We start from the raw sequence: 20534 nt of genomic DNA, 5'->3' as shown, positions 1-20534 counted from the left end.
ATAGCAGAAATTAACACATTATAAATCCCCTACACTTCAATAAAATTTTTACAAGTTTTATATATATACACACACACATATATATCTGTATCAAACACCACATGAATAAAAATATTCCACCTGTACCATGATGAAATGGTTTACTCAGAGACAGATACAAAGTCTAAAGTTCAAAAAGTCGGTTAATTAGAGATCTATTCAGCCTCACTCTGCCCCCTCCTGCACAAACTCAGGATACTAAGGGTCCAACTTAAATCCTATCTAAGTTTAGTTACCATATGTAAGAAAGACCTTAAAGATGGGGTCTCATTCATAATCTGAGCCTAAGAAGACACCACAAGAATTAGTGTGAGTTTTTTTTGAGCGGGGAGGGCTGTGACTTTTTTTTTTAACAACATAGAGAATTTTTTATAATTCTGTCCCATAGGATAGTCATTTATCCTGGGAACTGTTTCCTATCTTATCCCTCAACTTTACTAAATTTTGTTGCACAATAGTCAATGGGAGACATAGCTCTGTGAGTCACTTAACTCACCACTGCTTTAACATGTAGTGCCTGGACTCAGTGAAGCAAGTGCTGAGTAAAAGAACAGTCATGCAGTTCAAACCTATGCAGTTCAAGGGTCTACTGTATTTGCTGAATGGATGGAAATTCACAGAATAACAGCCACCATCTGTTGACTGTTAGCTATGCATCTCCTCGGTATTGAACACTCTGCAGGAAGAATCTCATGTAATATTCCAACTCCAGCAGCAGGTATCATTTCATTCCCGTATGACAATGGAGGATGCTTGGGGTTAATTTGTTTAAGGTTGTACTAATGTCAACGAGGTGCTTCCCTCCTAGCTCAGCTGGTAAAGAATCTGCCTGCAATACAGAAGACTCCAGTTCGATTCCTGGGTCGGGAAGATCCGCTGGAGAAGGGATAGGCTACCCACTCCAGTATTCTTGAGCTTCCCCTGTAGCTCAGCTGGTAAAGAATCCGCCTGCAATATGAGACCTGAGTTTGATCTTTGGGTTGGGAAGATCCCCTGGAGAAGGGAAAGGCTACCCACTCCAGTATTCTGGCCTGGAGAATTCCATGGACTGTATAGTCCATGGGATAGCAAGGGTGAGACACAACTGAGTGACCTTCACTTTCACTTTCAATGTCAACAAAAAACCCAGATCTTCTGACTCTGAAGACCTTTTTCTTACCTGTTATGCCATGCTGCTCTAAATAAATGAATGCATACAATGATGAATCATCTACTTTTTCTGGGTAATAAAGTTTTTCCAATACTAACATCCACCTGCTTTTCTAGTCTCACTCCCTGCCACTTCCCTTACAGATCAAATACTCCAAGTGTGCAAGTCTTTCATGACTGAAATCTCTCTCCCTCATCCCCACATCCAAACAAATGTCATGTTCTGCTGCTTTTACCTCCTCAAGAGTTCTTAATCTATCTTTTCTTCCCCACTGCCACAACCCAAGGTACCAGCAAACCTGATCTGGACTCCCTTACCAGGAGTCACCCTTGCTGGGCACCAGCTCCATCTGCACACAGCAGCCACTGTGACCTTGAAAGAGAGAGAAATCTGACACCACCACCCTCCTGCTTAAAAACTGAATGGACTCTTTTGAAATTCAGGATGAAGAAAAAGCCTGTTCTCATCCTACAAGGATGAGCATGAGAGAGACAGGGCCCAGTCCGGCTGGTCCTACCTGCCCAGTACCCTGCTTGCGGCCCTCCTCTTTCTCCCTATGCCAGGCACACTGCTGTTTCCAGTCCTCCCAGTGCTGCATTTCCTCCTACACGCAGTATTCTCTCCCCTCTCTGCCTATTTAGCCACCTGGCAGACACCTTTCCGTTGTTTGTTGCTCAGAGAAGCCCTCCCTGACCTCTCATTACACACCTCTTGGCACCATGCACCAACCTTTATCAACCATCTGCCACAGCTGAGTCATGCATCTGGTGACTCCCTGTGCTTGACAAATGCCCACCTCTCTCACCAGACCCCACGGTGCCTGCCCCGACTGTCCAGTATGCCGCAGCTCTGCGCCTGACACGTCAGTATGCACCCGTCGAATGACCCTTTTCTTGGTAAAGCTGAAAAATGCATCTGCTTATCCATCAAGGCAACTTAAACATCATCTTTTAACATCCCTGAGGATTCCCTACCTCACTCAAACTACAGGTGCCTGCTCAGGCAGTTCAATTACTCTTTTTCACAAGTGTACCACAGCCCTGATGGCCTTGCAAGGTCATCATCTATTTATCTGCCTCGTTCCCTCACCAGGCTCACGTTTCCTGTGTTTTATTTGCGCTGCATTGCAGCAGCTAGCAAACCTCGCCATAGTTTAGCTGAACAAATGAAAACACTCTCAGTAACCAATGAAGTGGAGAGGGCAGACTTGAGCACTTTGTAAATGGAGGAAAAATGAGGTCTGGAGATTTTAAGTCACTTAACCAAGGTCATAGGTAGAACTGGGTCCTAAACCCAAGTCTTCTCATTCCATGACCACGACATACCCTGGAAAGTGTCTTTTCTATCAATTCAAATCTTAATTTATGTCTATCACTGGCTCTGTGACCTCAGGGAGGCCTAACATTCCTCTATCCATAAAATGGGAATACAAATGACCTCACAGTTCCGCAGTGAGAATTTCATAACCTACAGAAGATTCAGCATTGTGCCTGGAACCTCTGTGATCTAGCTGACCTTCTTGAAAACTTTCTATGAAAGAATATATCCTATATCCTATTTACGCTTCTTGCTTGAGATGAAGGAGGAAAGAAAAAAATGTTTCTAGCAAGCTGTATGTCAAAGTATGACCTTGAAAGATGACTGGAATCCTTGGCCCACAATTCAGTTAATGTCTTCCTTGGCCTGACTGCCATTATTAGGGCCCTGAACCTACAGGGTCACCTCAATTCCAGAGTCATCCTGATGAAACCAGAGACTACCCTACAGGCCAGTAAGTGCCTGGAACTGGTCCTGGTGACATACAGGTTCTGTATTCAATGATCTAGTAAAACACGTCAACTATGTCCAGCAGCTGTCACCCTGGCCCTGTCCGTAACCCCACCCTCTCCAAGGAATCACTGAAAAGCACCATCTCTGCTGGTTATCAGTGAGATGACTTCATTACCCAGGAGTGTTGGCTTAATGTCATTTTTCTACAGAAAAATATCATTCCTAGCACATATTTATTAAAAGCTACTAATTCTTTATAACAAAGGGATTTATGTAGTTGATATGTTTTAAAATTAATTTTACCTGGTAAGTTCTTTGAATGGAAGCCGTGTTTTCAAAGAGGCATTACCAATATAATAGTTAATGGGTTCCGTGGGTAATAGATACTCACAACTGTCCCAGGTCATATATTCTTTGGTTGTATTTGAGGTCAGGTTTTAGGGACTGAGGACGTATTCCTTAATGTGCTGAAATAGTTTCACTGATTTGTAAGAAACAGCTAAGACTCCTTCCAGGAGAGGGAGGGTAGCCATCCATTCAGAGAGTTTTGCTTAACTTCTGAGGTTATTTAACCTCCACATAAGGATGCCACACTCACCTTCTGCTCATCTGAGCACTAAGGTGATTCGTATGTCCTTAAGTAGCAACAAAAAGCATCTACAGCCAAGTACCTGCCAGCATCCTAAACCTTGAACTGCTCAATTTTCACCAAAGATCATTAAAGAAAAGGATAATAATGAAGAGTTAGTGAAGGATATATTTTTAAAACTTTCTCCCAGATGACTAGCTTCCACGTTTCAGAGGGACATGGACACAGGAGAATCCACTGAGATTCTCTCCTTGGAATAAATGAAAACAATATACAAAACCATCTGTCTGCCTATGTCTGCCCATAATCACGTGTCTGTGAACTGAGGCCCCCTGTGGCTCACTCACCAATCCCTTAGAGCAATGCGTCTCAGCCTGGCTGCACGCCAGAACTACCTGGGGAGCAGTAAAAATAAACAAAAACCATGTTGCTCGGGTCCATCCTTTAGAATTTTTTAAAGAACATTTACTTATTTGGCTGCACTGGGGTCTTAGCTGCAGCATGTGGGATCTAGTTCCCTGACCAGGGATTGAACCTCGGTCCCCTGCATTGGGATCCTGGAGCCTTAGGCAATGGATCACCAGGGAAGTCCCCTGAATTTTTAAAAGTGTCCTGGATGAATCCAATATGCAGAAGGTTTTAACTTTCTTAATTTTTATTTATGTATTTATTTTTACAGTGGTATACAGGAACTGGTTCCTACTAGCTTTGAATGTAATTGTTATATATTGAGGAATTTCACGAGCTAGATGGCCACTGTAGCTTCAAAGTGCCCAGGGAAGGTATATTTACATCATAAAAAATGGGCAAAAACCATAAATCAGGGTTTTGGGAGAAACTAGGGGACAGCCTATTATTTTCTTTCTTTTTTACCAGTACATTACAGGGCTTCCCTGGTGGCTCAGATGGGAAAGAATCTGTGTGCAATGCATGAGACCTGGGTTTGATCCCTGGATCGGGAAAATGCCCTGGAGAAGGGAATGGCTACCCACTTCAGTGTTCTGGCCTGGAGAATTTCATGGACAGAGGAGCCTGGCAGGCTGTGGTCGATGGAATCATAAAGAGCTGGACACAACTGAGTGACTAACATACACGCTGATTGAAAACAATGTCCCACTGGATCCAAAGTCCAGGTACAAAATTCCTGCTCTTCAAGTATTCTAATTCTAAATTCTGGTAACAAAGAATAACAAAGCAGGCCTTCAGAGGGCTGAATATTTTACTACAATACTGTCCTGCTGCCCCTTTTAGCAAAATCGCTTCCACTGAATTTTGTTTTGGCATTTTGCCTTTGGTTTAACCAAGGAATGTTATTTTTTGAAAAACGAGCCTTATGAAATCCATTACTACATATTTTATGGGTGTATTTTGAGAAGAACATTGTACTTATTAACCTTCCTAAGTCACCAAATGAAGTCTCCACGAGAAATTGTTTTAAAGTTAAATATTTGGGGAAGAAAAAAACACACACACACAGAGCATTGCCCAAGGGAACTGGACAATTTTCCCACCATGGACCTTGAGCACTACTGGTTTTTCCTTGCTCTTTAGCTGCCTGTTAAGTTTTGACCATACTTTTCAGCCCATAAATATTCTCCCCCTCTCCTGCTCCTGGTTATGCCATTATATTCTAGTTAATATTTCTCCTGGTAAGAGAGTTTACATTTTGCTATATTAATATATGCTACTTATAATAAGGCCTTGTAAACCCTTCCTGAAATGAGTGTAGGTATGCCTTAAGTACAAACCTGCTGACTCAGCTTTTGCCTCATTTATGGTTTGTATACTATGGGGCAGCTGAGACTTCAGTTTAGCTGCTGCTGGGATAACCTGGGGAACTTTAGAAAAATATGTGCCTGTGTCCTATCCTCAGAGCTCCTAAGTTTACTGATCTAGGGTGTAGTCCTGCTATCAGGATTTTTAAGACATTCTTCAGGTTTCTCTAATCTGCAACCAGAATTGAGAATCTAGTTTCATTACCCCTACCTGCCTTCCCCAAATTCCAGTTCTGCCAAGCATAGAAAGCCCAGCCAGATGAGAGCCCTTCTCTTTCACAAACCTGAGCCAAACCAAGTTTGCCTTACGGATGCATGAATTCAGCTGCTGACTGACCACCTGGGACCCAGACCCACCCAGGCCCCTCTTCCCTGGCAGCTTCATGGCTGAGTCTGACAAAACAGGAAAGAGACAAAACAGTTACCAATAAAATTGTGAAGTTTTCCAAAACACTGTTCATCATATATTTCTCTGGTAAGTGTTTGAGCTTGTGGATGAAGTTGATCATATATTCACACATTGGGGAGCGGTTTATTCGGTAGACAAATCGGCCATTCTCAAACCTTGCGTATTCCGTCTGTGAGGGAAAAAGGGTTTATACTTTTGACTTGAACATACATGAAAAAGATGATTGTCTATAAAAGCATTTCACTTTTTCAACATGAATCAGCTGTCATATGTTGCACTACTTGTGTACTTTACTTAAAGAAAACCCTAACTCCAATTTTAACACCATACTCAGGATCCATTATTTTTCTGGAATTTTTTTTTAAATTGTAAAAATACTTTAATGAAAAGTTGTATAGATGTTTTTTCAGCAAAGGTCGGGAAAAAAAATGTAATTGCCTGCTGAATGATTCCCTACCTAGAAATTTGTGAGAGCTAGTCACAATTCTTCAAAGAGCCCACAGAAAATCTTTCTTTACTGTGATAAGGCCTCACAGGCCAAAAACCAATGCAGCTAATTTCTCTACTTTAGGAAAAACTGCTTCACACTGATCAAAAGCCCCTGGCTGCGTTATGTCTTTAATTTTTAAAGATGTTTTATACATATATATATGAGAAGGAAATGGCAACCCACTTCAGTATTCTTGCCTGGAAAATTCCATGGACAGAGGAGCCTGGCGGGCTATAGTCCATGCGGTTGCAAAGAGTCAGACATGACTGGGTGACTGACAAAACACTTAAATACATATCTGAAGATCCCACTGAAACACTCAGAGAGAAGACAGACACTCTTAGATACTTTGGATCAAAGAGGAATTTAAAAAGAAATGACAAGCTATCTAAAGAGTAATGAAAAAGAAAATATTTACGTCAAATTTTGGGGACTCAATGAAGCTGTACTTGGAGGAAAGCAGCTTCATGTCTTCGTTATTAAAGATGAAAAGTTACAGAACTCAGTACACATCTTAAAAAATAAACCCTACAAAATAAACCAAAATCTGGGAAAATCAGGAACTAAAAATTAATAAAGATAAAAGCTCAAATGAATGCAAAGGAAATAAAGGTCAATTACTGTAGAAATAACTAAAAACTATGTAGAAATCAACCACTGAAAACAGTCCAAAGAACGAATAGTTTTACAGCTAAATTTTATGTAACCTTCAAAGAATTTTCATCTTGTGACATTTTCAGTGTTATTCAAACTATTCTATACCACAGAAAAAGGTCGGTATTCCAACTATTTTTGTAAAACTGATGTATGTTCAATACTGACATATGATGAAGAGCTTATAAAAAAAGAAAAGTACAGGCTACTATCACTTATGCAATGCAAACATGTGATGTAAAACAGCAAACAGTGCATTAAGGGAACCAAAGTAGAGCTTTCTTTGGGAATGCTGTGGTGGTTCATACACGGGATGTATGTTAACTCGTGATGTCAAAAAACTGGAGGAAAAACAGAGTAAGAGTTGGTGAAAAGGCATTTGATAAAATATTGCAGCTAGTACTAATAGAACAAATTAAATAGGAAGAGAAAGAATTTAACGTAAAATAAAGACCATTTATAAAAACCAATAATAAATCCAATGTTAAAACATCAAAATGGTTTCTACGACATCAGTAACCATATAAGGATACTCACCATCACTATTTCTTTTATTTCTTTGTACAACTGTGTTGGAAGTTTTAGCAAATGAAAAGAAGGTGAGAAAATAATAACAGTAATAATAATAAAAGTGGCAAGAACATTGGAAAAGAAGAGATAAAATAAAGTCTTCCTTTTTTGCTGCCTAGATAATATATCATAGGAAACCCAAGAATCTGGAGGGAAAAAACCACTAGAAATAAATGAATATGGCAAGATGGCCAAATAGAATATAGATATGCAAAAAGTAGGAGGTTTCTTCTAGTAATTAAAATCTAGAAGTTGAAAATTGTATTAACAAATTTATATAATATTTAGAGATATATTTAACAAGAAAGAGACGAATCTATATATGAAAAGCGTAAAATCTTACTAAAATAGATAAAATGAGATGAAAATGCAAATAGATTCTTGATTAGAAAGATTTAATATCAAACTGCCCCTAAATAATATCTAAATCTAATGCAATTACAATTGTTGCTGTTGTTATTGTTGTGTTAGTCATGCCTGACTCTTTGCGACCCTGTGGACTGTAGCCCTCCAGGCTCCTCTGTCCATGGGACTCTCCAGGCAAGAGTACTGGAGTGGGTTGCTATTCCCTTCTCCAGGGGATCTTTCAGACCCAGGGATCGAACCAGGGTCTCCTGCATTGCAGGCAGATTCTTTACAGTCTGGGCCACCAGGGAAGCCAGCAATTACAATTAGGTTGCTCAAATAAGACTTCTGTTTTTCTTTACATTTTTAAAATGATCTCATAACTTTGGAAGAATAAATGCTGGTAACCTGCCTAGAAAATATGTGAAAAGAAAGCGTAGGGAGACTGATTCGCCCTAGTAGATATCAGAAAATGCTTCTGTTGTTTAGTCACTAAGTCATGTCCGACTATTTGCGACCCCATGGACTGCAGCACGCCAGGCTTCCCTGTCCTTCACTATCTCCTGGAATTTGCTCAAACTCATGTCCACTGAGTTGGTGATACCATCCAATCATCTCATCCTTTGTTGCTCCCTTCTCTTCCTGCCCTCCATCTTCCCTGGTATCAGGGTCTTTTAAAATGAATTGAGTCTTTGCAACAGGTAGCCAAAGTGTTGGAGCTTCAGCTTCAGCATCAGTCCTTCTGATGAATATTCAGGATTAATTTCCTTTAGGATTGACTGGTTTGATTTCCTTGGAATCCAAGGGATTCTCAAGAGTCTTCAGCACCACAGTTTGGAAGCATCAATTCTTTGGCACTCAGCCTTCCTTGTGGTCCAACTCTCACATCCATACATGACCACTGGAAAAACCACAGCTTTGACTAGACGGACTTTTCTTAGCAAAGTCATGTTTCTGCTTTTTAACATGCTCTCTAGGTTTCTCATAGCTTTCCTTCCAAGAAGCAGGTGTCTTTTAATTTCATGGCTGCAGTTACCTTCCACAAGTGATTCTGGAGCCCAAGAAAATAAAATCTGTCACTGTTTCCACTTTTTCCCCTTCTATTTGCCATGAAGTGATGGGGACTGGATGGCATGATCTTAGTTTTGTGAATGTTGAATTTTAAGCCAGCTTTTCATTCTCCTCTTTTACTCTCATCAAGAGGCTCTTTAGTACCTCTTTGCTTTCTGCCAGTAGAGTGGTAACCTCTGCATATCTGAGGTTGTTACTTCTCCTGGCAATCTTGATTCCAGCTTGTGAGTTATCCTGCCCAGCATTCCTCATGATGTACTCCATATATAAGTTAAATAAGCAGGGTGACAATAAACAGCTTTGACATACTCCTTCCCAACTCTCTGAATCAGTCCTTTGCTTCATGTCTGGTTCTAATTGTTGCCTCTTGTCCTGCATACAGGTTTCTCAAGGGACAGGTAAGGTGGTCTGCTATCACCATCTCTTTAAGAATTTTCCACAGTTTGTTATGATCACACAGTCTAAGGCTTTAGCGTGGTCAATGAAGCAGAGGTAAATGTTTTTTTAGAATTACCTTGCTTTTTCTATGATTCAATGAATGCTGTCAATTTGATCTCTGGTTCCTCTGCCTTTTCTAAATCCAGCTTGTGCCTCTGGAAGTTCTCGGTTTACATACTGTTAAAGCTGAGCTTAAAGGATTTTGAGAATTACTTTGATAGCATGTGAAATTAGTGCAACTGTACATTAATTTGAACGTTCTTTGGCCTTGCCTTTCTTTGGGACTGGAATGAAAACCGACTTTTCCAGTCCTGTGGCCACTACTGAGTTTTCCAAATTTGTTGGCATATTGAAGGCAACAATTTAAAAGCATCATCTTTTAGGATTTGAAATACTTCAGCTGGAATTCCATCACTTCCACTGCTTTGTTTGTAGTAATGCTTCCTAAGGCCAACTTGACTTCACATTCCAGGATGTCTGGCTCTAGATGAGTGACCATACCATCATGGTTGTCTGGGTCATTAAGATCTTTTTTGTATAGTTCTTCTGGTATTCTCACCACCTCTTCTTAATCTCTTCTGATTCTGTTAGGTCCATACCATTTCTGTCTTTTATTATGCCCATCTTCACATGAAATGTTCCCTTGGTATCTCCAGTTTTCTTGAGATCTCTAGTCTTTCCCATTATATTGTTTTCCTCTATTTCTTTGCACTGTTCAGTTAAGAGGGCTTCCTTAATCTCTCCCTGCTAGTCTCTGGAACTTTGCATTCAGTTGGGTATATCTTTTCCTTTCCCCTTTGACTTTTGCTTCTCTTCTTTTCTCAGCTATTTGTAAGGCCTGATAACCACTTTGTCTTCCTGCACTTCTTTCTCTTGAGGATGGTTTTGGTCACCTCCTCCTGTTACAAACTTCCCTCCATAGTTCTCCAGTCACTCTGTCTACCAGATCTAATCCCTTGAATCTGTTAGTCACACTGTATAATCATAAGAGATCTGACGTAGGTCATACCTGAATGCTCTAGTGGTTTCCCCTATTTTCTTCAATTTAAGCCTGAATTTTGCAATAAGAAGCTGATGATCTGCACCACAGTCAGCTCCAGGTCTTGTTTTTGTTGAACGTACAGAGCTTTTTCATCTTCAGTTGCAAAGAACATAATCAATCTGTTTGCGGTATTCAGCATCTGGTGACGTCCGTGTATAGAGTCATCTCTTGTGTTATTGGAAGAGGGTGTTTGCTGTGATCAGTGTGTTCTCTTAGCAATACACTATTAGCCTTTACCCTGTTTCATTTTATATTCCAAGGCCCAACTTGTCTGTTACTCCAGGTATCTCTTGACTTCCTGCTTTTGCATTCCAACCCCCTATTATGAAAAGGACATCTTTTTTGGGTGTTAGTTCTAGAAGGTCTTGTAGGTCTTCATAGAACCAATCAACTTCAGCTTTTTTGGCATTAGTGTTTGGGATTACTGTGATGCTGAATGGTTTGCCTTGGAAACAAACCAAGATCATTCTGTCGTTTTCGAGACCGCACCCAAGTACTGCATTTTGGACTCTTGTTGACTATGAGGGCTATTTCATTTCTTCTAAGGGATTCTTGCCCTTAGTAGTAGATATAATGATCATCTGAATTAAATTCACCCATTCCCATCCATTTTAGTTCACTGATTCCTAAAACGTTGATGTTCACTCTTGCCATTTCCTGCTTAACCATGTCCTATTTACCTTGATTCATGGACCTAACATTCCAGGTTCCTACGGAATATTGTTCATTATAGTATCTGACTTTACTTTCATCACCAGACACATCCACAACGGAGCATCATTTCCACTTTGGCCCAGACTCTTTATTCTTTCTGGAGCTATATCTCTGCTCTTTCCCAGTAGTATACTGGACACTTACTGACCTGCGGGGCTCATCTTTAAGTGTCATATCTTTTTGCTTTTTCATACTGTTCGTGGGATTCCCGAGGCAAGAATACTGAAGTTGTTTGCCATTCCCTTCTTCAGTGGACAACATTTTGTCAGAACATGCTACAAAGCTACTGTAATCAAATCAACACAATACTGGGACATGTAGAGATAAATAGAGGGTGGAAAAGAACAGACTCCAGGAACAGTCCCCCAGGTATATGCTTTCTCCATGAAAATTCCTGGAATTTCATCATTCAAAGGCAACCAGCAACAGGTAAGCCCTGACAACTTGGCCATTTGGTAGCAAAGCCTAACACTAACTTTCCGTGTTCCCAACCACCGACAGGTACCTTTGCTTCTTCCTTCTCGGGGGAGATAGAGGTCATGTACCTCCAGGTCTCTCAGTCATGTCTCATTACACAGCCACCTTCTCACCTACCCTCTCCTTAGGGTGAGGAGCTTCCCATCTTTCTCCTTGGCTTCTCTGTCTGCATCCCCCTTCCACTTACCCCAAGGCTGGCTGCTGCTCATTCTTTATTCTGTGCTCTTTCTATTTCCTCTCTGCAACGAGCTCTCCATTCCCATAGCTTTGGTTATCTTTAATGCTTAGGATTCCCAAATGATATTTTCAGTCTTTACGTGTCTCCAAAATCCTAGTCTGGCATCTATAATCATCCCTATTTCCAGTTGGACATCTTATGTACTTATCTCTGCTGGAGACTGCACTGTCCTTCAAAGCATAAAATGTGTTATCTTCAACTCTTCCTCCTCTTTGATCTTTAATATTCAGTCAGTTTCTAAGTTCTATTCCAAATGTCTTCTCAGATCCCCTCTGCCACTCTTTAATAACACTCATAACACCTAAGCTTATGGCAACCATCTAGTCAACTCACTCACATCTTCCTCTACCAGCATTGTTCTTGTTCAGTCCTAAGTTGAGCCCAACTCTTTGCGACCCCATAGTCAGGCTTCCCTGTCCTTCACTATCTCCCAGAGTTTGTTCAGAGTCATGTCCATTGAGTCCGTGATGCTATCTAACCATCTCATCCTCTGTCGCCCTCTTCTTTTGTCTTCAGTCTTTCCCAGTATCATGGTCTTTTCCAGTGAGTCAGCACTTCACATCAGGTAGCCAAAGTACTGGAGCTTACACTTCAGCATCAGTCCTTCCAATGAATATTCAGAGTTGATTTCCTTTAGGATTGACTGGTTTGATCTCCTTGATGTCTAAGGGACTCTCAAGAGTCTTTTCTAGCACCACCATTTGAAAGCATCAGTTCTTTGGTGCTCAGCCTTCTTTATGGTCCAACTCTCATGTCCATACATGACTACCAGCATAACCCTCCTAACACCATTCTTAGGATGCCCATCTTGTGCTCAGGAAGCTATGAGGGCCTACAGCATCCCCAATCCTCCTGTTCATCCCAAAGTCTTGAAAAACATCTCCTCGTTCCCTCTCTCCACCCAATACATCCCTTCTCTCATGTCTCATGAGAGAAAGGATTTATTTCTGTGGTACAAAAGTCAGGGTGGGCTCCTGGACCTGAGAGGTCCTAGACACCTGTGAATAAAAGTCACTGTGAGCATGGATGAATTGGGTGGTGGGTTGAAGACATTGGAAAACACAACTCTGAATGAAATATCACCTGCAAACATTATTCACAAACAGCAACCCACCCCAGTAAAATGATCATCCATGTTTAGAAAGGGAGGGAAGTGTGAACTATAAAAGCCATAAATAAGTTTTTGGTCCCAGTATGTACTGAAATAGATTTAAAACAATTATGATGAAGGGAGTGGAAATGGCAAAAGCCAAGACCAAACTCAAGGTGGCAGGGATTTATAAGTGAATGTGAAGTGGCTCGGTCATGTCAGACTCTCTGTGACCCCACGGACTGTAGCCTACCAGGCTCCTCCATCCATGGGATTTTCCAGGCAAGAGTACTGGAGTGGGTTGCCATTGCCTTCTCCAAGGGATCTTCCTGACCCAGGGATCGCATCCAGGTCTCCTGCATTGCAGGCAAACGCTTTACCATCTGAGCCACCAGGGAAGCCACCTGGGTTTTAGAAGGCAGCTGCCAATTAGTTGAAGACCACCTTGGTTATTATCAAGATGCCTGGAAGTGCACTTGAACTTGGGGTGGGAGGGTAGCACGGTAGATAGATCAATCCTGGGTAGCAGGATCTATCTCTAACAGATTCCACTCAGCCCCCCTCCCTCCTCAAGGCCTCCTGTTGGACTGACCCACTGGCAAGAGCAGGGCTGACTTCAGGTGGCCAGGGAGGGTGGCATGGATTACTCCTGGCCTTCTTCCTTTCAGTTGCTTTCAAATCATTTTGCCTTCTTAAGTAATGGAGGGCGGGGAGTGAGAGAAGGCAGAGAAGGAGAAGACACTTAGATTTAAAGGAAGGTGACAGGCCACCCCAAATGAAGGTTCCAGCACACAGAGGCCAACTTACCTCTACTTTTTCTACTACTTGCTTCCCAAAGGAGCAAACTTTGGTGGAGCAGGTGACTGTCATATTTTCAGAACTCTCATACTGACTGGTTACGCCATAAAAAGCCCCGGCATCGTCTTGAATATTGCAGTTTAAATCAGCCTGTAGGAAATGAAATGGAGGTGAGGGTTACTCTCTATCACAGGAGTCATGGCAACAAGCAGTAACTATCAGGCGAAGACTTCCACCACGCTGGATGGAGGGCAGTGGAGGGCCAGGGTGGCTCAGAAAGGTGGTGAGTTCATGCTCAGCTAGAAACAAGTTCTATGGCCCATCGATTGTGTTTTGAAGAGAATGCTCGCTTGGGTAGTCTTCCCTTGAAATAATGACAAGCTGCATGTATCGATTTCATTTTTACTTTCTTGCATTCAGTATTTAATCTATTTATTGGTTCATTTTTGTCTGCACTGGGTCTTCGTTGTGGTGGTTCTCTTGGTGTGTGATGCGTGGGCTTAGCTGCCCCGTGGCATGTGGAATCTTCATGGGCCAGGAAGGAACCATTTCTCCTGCATTGGCAGGTTGATTCCTAACCACTGGACCACCAGGGAAGTCCTGCATTTAGTATAGAATACTATATATCCTTGTAATAAAAGACTCATGAGGTCTCTGAAATATGTACAGAAAGCAGTATGTGAACTGGATTCATATTCACTGATCTGTGGATATGTTTAAAAGGAGAATCTGTAACTGACTGGCCATTTGTTATATATGTAAAAAGAGAAACTTCATTACTAATTATGTACCCAGAGGGGAAATAGTTCCTATTAAAGACTGACTTAGAAAGATGTAAAACAGTTAATACAAGGCCCCACTCATTTAACATATTCTTATGACTATTTGCTATGTGAGATTCATGGTAGATATAAGACTACAAGCCAACATGAGAGAAATGTACAGAAAATAGCTCTAATTTAGATAAAGTCAGAGAAGGCAATAGCACCCCATTCCAGTACTCTTGCCTGGAAAATCCCATGGATGGAGGAGCCTGGTAGGCTGCAGTCCACGGGGTCGCGAAGAGTCGGACACAACTGAGCGACTTCACTTTCACTTTTCACTTTCACGCATTGGAGAAGGAAATAGCAACCCACTCCAGTGTTCTTGCCTGGAGAATCCCAGGGACGGGGGAGCCTGGTGGGCTGCTGTCTATGGGGTCGCACAGAGTCGGACACGACTGAAGAGACTTAGCAGCAGCAGCGGCAGATAGAAAGTAAGTACCATGTCAAAGGCACTCAGCATACAGAGGCCAACTTACCTCTACTTTTTCTACTACTTGCTTCCCAAAGGAGCAAACTTTGCTCCTTTTTCGGACCATGGAAACATTATTTTCAATTAAAGGTATTTACTTTCAGGATGGTTAAGATTTGAACATGCAGGGATGGGCTAAGGGAGTATTGCACATGGAGCAGCCTGGAGTGCTTAATTTTAGCCACACTGCAAGGACGAAGGAGATGGGGAGGAAGGAGTGTGGAAATGCAGCAAGGTCCTGGGTTGGGGAGGGCTTAATGAGGGGTGTGAATTGTATGCTGTAGGAATTGGGGACCCCTTAAAAGTGTCACCACCAGGCAATGAGGTGATCAGAGATGTGCTTTAAGAAGAGGTGTCTCAGCGTGGTATAAAGTCCACTGCAGAGGGAGGCTGGGAGGCTGCTGCAGTGGCTCCACCACTGAGGGCAGACCCCCTTCCCTCGAGCATCCACTGACCCTTTCCTGCACTCTGGGCATGGGTGTGGAGCGGGGGATCAATGAGTGAGCAGGAGATAGTCCCTGCAGTCGTGCAGCTGACAATTTAGGAGGGAGGACATTGCAACAGAAATAAGCGCTCCTGGGATGGGGACAGAGACATGAGAACAAACAGTGGGGAGGGAGCCCTTGCGGGCAGGGAAGCTTCAGATGATGATGCAGCTCAGATCCAGAGAGAAGAGCTGGCGTGGGCAGGCAGAGCATGATGTGAGAGTGTGCAAAAGGGCGAATGGCCAGAAACAGCTGGAACACAGACAGCAAGGAGAGAACGGGCCTGGAGAGGCAGGGGTGGGAGGGGGCTGGGGTCTTACACAGGATAGGGGCAGTGATAGTTTAGGATCAGATCTGCAACCCAGAAAGTCACCCCTGATCACAACTTGGAGACACTAGAAGAGAGTGAACGCAGAGATGCAGCAGGAAGCAGGGTCAAATGAAGCACCTGGGCTGCAGAGAGAAACAGCAGTGAGTCTGACATAAAATGAGACTGTATTTTGTGAGGTCCGGCACATTTCGACTCACTGATTGTTAATACCTTCACAGGCACTAACTACCATAAAGACCTGAGTCATCCTACATGTATTTTTAATAAAGATCTGCATTTCAACTTCCTTCTTAAATTGAGTATCAGGAAAATGTCCATTTCCTCAGGCAAAACTTCGGATATTCTGGCTTCAAATAAAACAGACCATACGCTTTATATTCCCTTTTCTTAGGTGCCAAGAGATTCAAAGCTACATTAAATGCTCTACTATAGTAATTAACTTATCCTAGGTACTTCTAACAACCAGTGTCCAACTCCTGTTACTGGATTTCTGCTTTTACTTGCACTGATACTTGTCCAGTTTTATGTTATCCATAAATTTATGTGCCCTCACATTTTGTTTTTTGAAATTTTATGGGGCATAAAGTGCAAATAATTAAAAATGCCTAGGTGTGCCTTTTTTTCACATGCAAAGGTAAGAAATGGAGCTTGTGGCTCAATGAAACAGCGGTCCAGTGGGAAACCAGAGGTCTCATCCTGAGAACTGTATCTGAGCTTCCCAAAGCTGGAGAGGGCCCTGGGACTACCAGGGCTCCAGCCTTCAGGGGAGAAAGGTACCAACGTATCCCAGGAGCTCTGACACTGGGCTGTCATCCAGCCTTCCCAGGCAGGTGTTCCCTGCTGTGAACTAACAGAACTTCGAGCTGGTCCTGCCATCCCCTGAGAATACACACAGCTGGGGAGAAACAGCTCAGGTGTTTTGTGGTAGTGGGATGACCAGTGATGTTCTTTGTGGGACTGGTGCTCTTACTATTATGATGTAGCTTGTACGAACAAGTTTTAGCTTAAAAAAAAAAAAGCACACACAGCAACAATAACAAAGATAAAAATATATACGTGGCAAGTAAATTAAAAAAAAAAATCAAACTATAAAAAGGAGGTACATTTTATTTCTACCCTGTGCTTACCACTCTCCTTAGGTGACCAGTTATCAGTTTTTCAAGTATCCTCTTAGAGATATTTAGCATTTACATATTTAAGCATACACATTCCCTCTTTTCTGCACAAACCATAGCATTCTTCTGAGCCTGGCTTTAAATCAATTGATCAATCAATAACTACTTTTTAGAACTCATATAGTACTGATATAGGGCTTCCCTGGTAGATCAGTGGTGAAGAATCCACCTGCAATGCAGGAGACATGGGTTTGATCCCTGGGTTGGGAAGATCCCCTGAAGTAGGAAATGGCAACCCAGTCCAGTATTCTTGCCTGGAGAATTCCATGGACAGAGGAGCCTGGCAGGCTATACAGTCCCCAGAGTCCCAGAGCATGAGTGAGCACACGCATAGACATACATACACTGATACAGAGCATCAGTTTTTTAAAGAAAAGCCCTTTGGAAAATTGAACAGCCACACTTTTGGTGGCTGCATACCACTCCATCATACAGATGCAATATAATTTAACATATCCTCTATTGATGGACATTTCAGATGCTTCCCAACAACAGTGCAGTAACAGGCAGAGCAGGAAAGGTACATTAGAAATTATTTTGACTTTTTTTCAAAATTTAATCTTTCTTCCACTTCTTACTTATTTTTGGCTGTGCTGGCCTTTGTTGCTGCATGGGCTTTTCTCTCGTCTCAGCAAGCAGAGGCTACTCCCCAATTTTAGTTTGTGGGCTTCTCATTGTGGTGGCTTCTCTTGTTTCAGAACATAGGCTCTAGGGTGCTTGGGCTTCAGAAGTTGCAGCTCCCAAGCTCTAGACCACAGGCTCAACACTTGTGGCACAGAGGCTCAGCTGCTCTCCAGCACGTGGGGTCTTCCCAAACCAGGGATCAAACCCGTGTCGCCTGCACTGGCAGGCAGATTCTTTACCACTGAGCCACCAGGGAAGCCCCTACTTTGACTTTTGTTTTCATTTAATTTTTAAAAATTCCCAGCTTTGAAAATGAGAATTAATTGACCATAAATATTGTTAAATAATATTGCAATTTAAATTCATTATTCTGATGTAATCAAGTTGTTATGAAGGACTGATTAATAATCAAAAGCAGTCTGGTGTTTGTGGCGTAATGGGTGGAGTGTGGGAAGGAGCTGGGGAAATTAGCAGTTGGCGGGGGAGTCAACAGGAGAGCGCAAGGAGCTATCAACCTCAACTTGCGTCAGTGCTTTAAGCAGGAGGGAGGTTTCTTAAGAAGGGCACCTCAACTCCCTAGGTACACTGTTTTCTTTCTTTTTTTTGTCCAGTGCTCCATTTTTCACTTTATTCACTTCAGTGGCATTATCTTTCTCTACAATTTTTAAGCGTTACTTTCCATTCCGTTGTTACAAAACCTTGGCTATATGCCCTGTGTTGTACATGCATCCCTGAGCCTAACTCACAGCCAGCAGTCTGCACCTCCATTCCTCCACCTCTACACTGCCTCTCCCCCCAACTGGCTACCACTAGTTTGTTCTGTGAGTTTGCTTCTTTTTTGTTATACTCACTAGTTTGTCCTATTTTTTAGATTTCACATATAATTGATATCATACAGTATTCATCTTTTTCTGTCCTACTTATTTCACTTGCTATAATGCAGTGGCCTTTACTTTCGACAAGCCAAGGATTTACAATATAACCAAACTAGGACTCTTAAGATCTAAAGCAGCACAGAAATAAACATGCAAAATAATTCAACCATACAGACAATTTCAAAATGTTACCCAAGTTTAGAATGGCATTCGCCGTAAATTGATATTAGCAAAACTGCTGAAAATTTTCAGCTTTTTGGTTTCCATCTCTCCAAGTTCCCACACTTCAGTAAGGCTGGTGCTGTAGCCTCAACACACACGGCATATCTGACAACTAAGAGCGGGGGGTTTCCAAGGCCTGTTTCCTTTATTTAGCAAAATTATCACAATTATTTGAGTAATAATCAGCACTGTTTCACTGTTTTTAACTTTAAACACAAAACCTCTGTGGTAACAGAGAATGACAGAATTGAAGTAACTCTAGTTCTACTTTTTCGCCTTCATAGTTACTGCGCTCATTTCCAAATCATGGAAGCAGCAGCGCTGTGTGGACTGCAGCTCCAATGGTTCCAAACTGTCAGAACTTACTCTAGAAGTGAATATAAGAGTGAGTCTGTAATAGCATGTGCTATGAAAGAATAAGTAATAAAATGCATAAGCAACCCAAGTGTGTTAGTTTGAAGCATAAATATATATAGGTGTGTGTGTATATATACATACATGAAATAAAAACTCAAGACTAATTTTACCAATTGTTTAAGACTTAAACTAACAAAGACTTTTTTTATTAGGAACACTTCATTGATAGCGTTTTTTAGAACCATCGGCATAGGGTGATAATGAAAATGACAGCTGTTTTTAGATGGTTCTGCCATCTAGACTTCAGTACAACAAAACTCCTTAATGCCTACATCGGGGGCAGATAATTCCCATCCTCTCACCTTTGGTTCACCACTGTACCTTAGAATTCTCAAATTTAATTTAATTAGCTTTAATTGGGAATGGATAACCTGCAGGTATAATGACAGAAAGTATCAAAAATGAAAGTATTCAAGAATCCACATTATGAAACTCTGCCGTCAGAAACAATCTCGACAAACTACGATTTTCAAGTTGCCAGGATTAACTTTTTTACATGATATTAAAGTAGAACATACATTCAGAAGTGTACCAATCACAAGTTTACAGGTTGATTAATTTTTATAAAGTGAACACACCCATGTAACCAAGCGCCCAGGTAAGGACATGGAAAAGAAGTCCCCTCATCCACCCTCCATCCCAGTGAACATCAAACACTGCTCCCTTCAGTGTACCTCAAACCCCCTGTGTCACAAGAATAACGCTGATCCTTTAGTCTTGTCTAGTTTTTGAATGTTACATGAACGGAGTCACATACTGTTGATTCCTCTGTGTTTAGCTTTATTTGTGCAGCAATGCAGGGTGAGTGTCATCTATGCTGTGGTGTGTGGTTCATCCATCACTAGAGTACTCTGCTAAATGGAAAATACCACCTTCTATCCCTTCTACGGATGGACGTTTACAATGCTTCCAAACTGAACCTATTATGAAGAGCGCTACTCTGAATACTTGGGGATACACTTTTCATGAACACATGCATGCACTCCTGTTAGGTGTTCCTAGGAGTAGAATTGCTGGTTATGAGATATACGTGCATTTTCAACTTTCATTTAGGTAAGAGGAACAGATGGTTTTTGAATTATCTTGTTTTTTTAAAAAACAGCTTGAGAAAACTCCACATATAATTATTAGCATATATTTAACAGGTTGCATTTTTAAAGACTTCTCAACTAACACTAAATAAGCAATCTGTTATTACCACTGCTTCTCAATTACTTTTGAACATGGAAAATAATTACACAGTCATCCAACCATATCACGGCTGTTCTTTGGGAATTTTCTAGGAGGTATTGATGGGAAAGATAATTATCTTTAGCTGATAATATTACAATTATCCCAGAAAGAAATGTGGTCACTGAACTCCTGCAGAGCAAAGGTAATATCAAAGAAAGAATGCTAGCATTAAATCAACAACGGGGGTGAACTCTGTAATGAGTCTAGGATTCGTGCTGAG

General features: G+C 41.6%; 1 protein-coding gene across 11 annotated transcripts in view; it reads right to left on the bottom strand.

The window, feature by feature from the left end:
• Positions 1-20534, bottom strand: part of TEAD1 (TEA domain transcription factor 1) — a 274281-nt gene that overhangs the window by 8131 nt on the left and 245616 nt on the right. For all 11 annotated transcript variants that reach the window (XM_070383945.1, XM_070383946.1, XM_070383947.1 and 8 more), the window contains 2 exons: positions 13669-13809; positions 5749-5901 (listed from right to left, as the gene is read on the bottom strand). In XM_070383945.1, the coding sequence (XP_070240046.1) occupies positions 5749-5901; positions 13669-13809 (294 nt within the window). The remainder of the gene's footprint in view (positions 1-5748; positions 5902-13668; positions 13810-20534) is intronic.

This window comes from Bos mutus, chromosome 15 (genome assembly GCF_027580195.1).
Source record: "Bos mutus isolate GX-2022 chromosome 15, NWIPB_WYAK_1.1, whole genome shotgun sequence".
Classification (NCBI taxonomy): domain Eukaryota; kingdom Metazoa; phylum Chordata; class Mammalia; order Artiodactyla; family Bovidae; genus Bos; species Bos mutus.
This window is presented reverse-complemented; position numbering and strand designations above follow the sequence as displayed.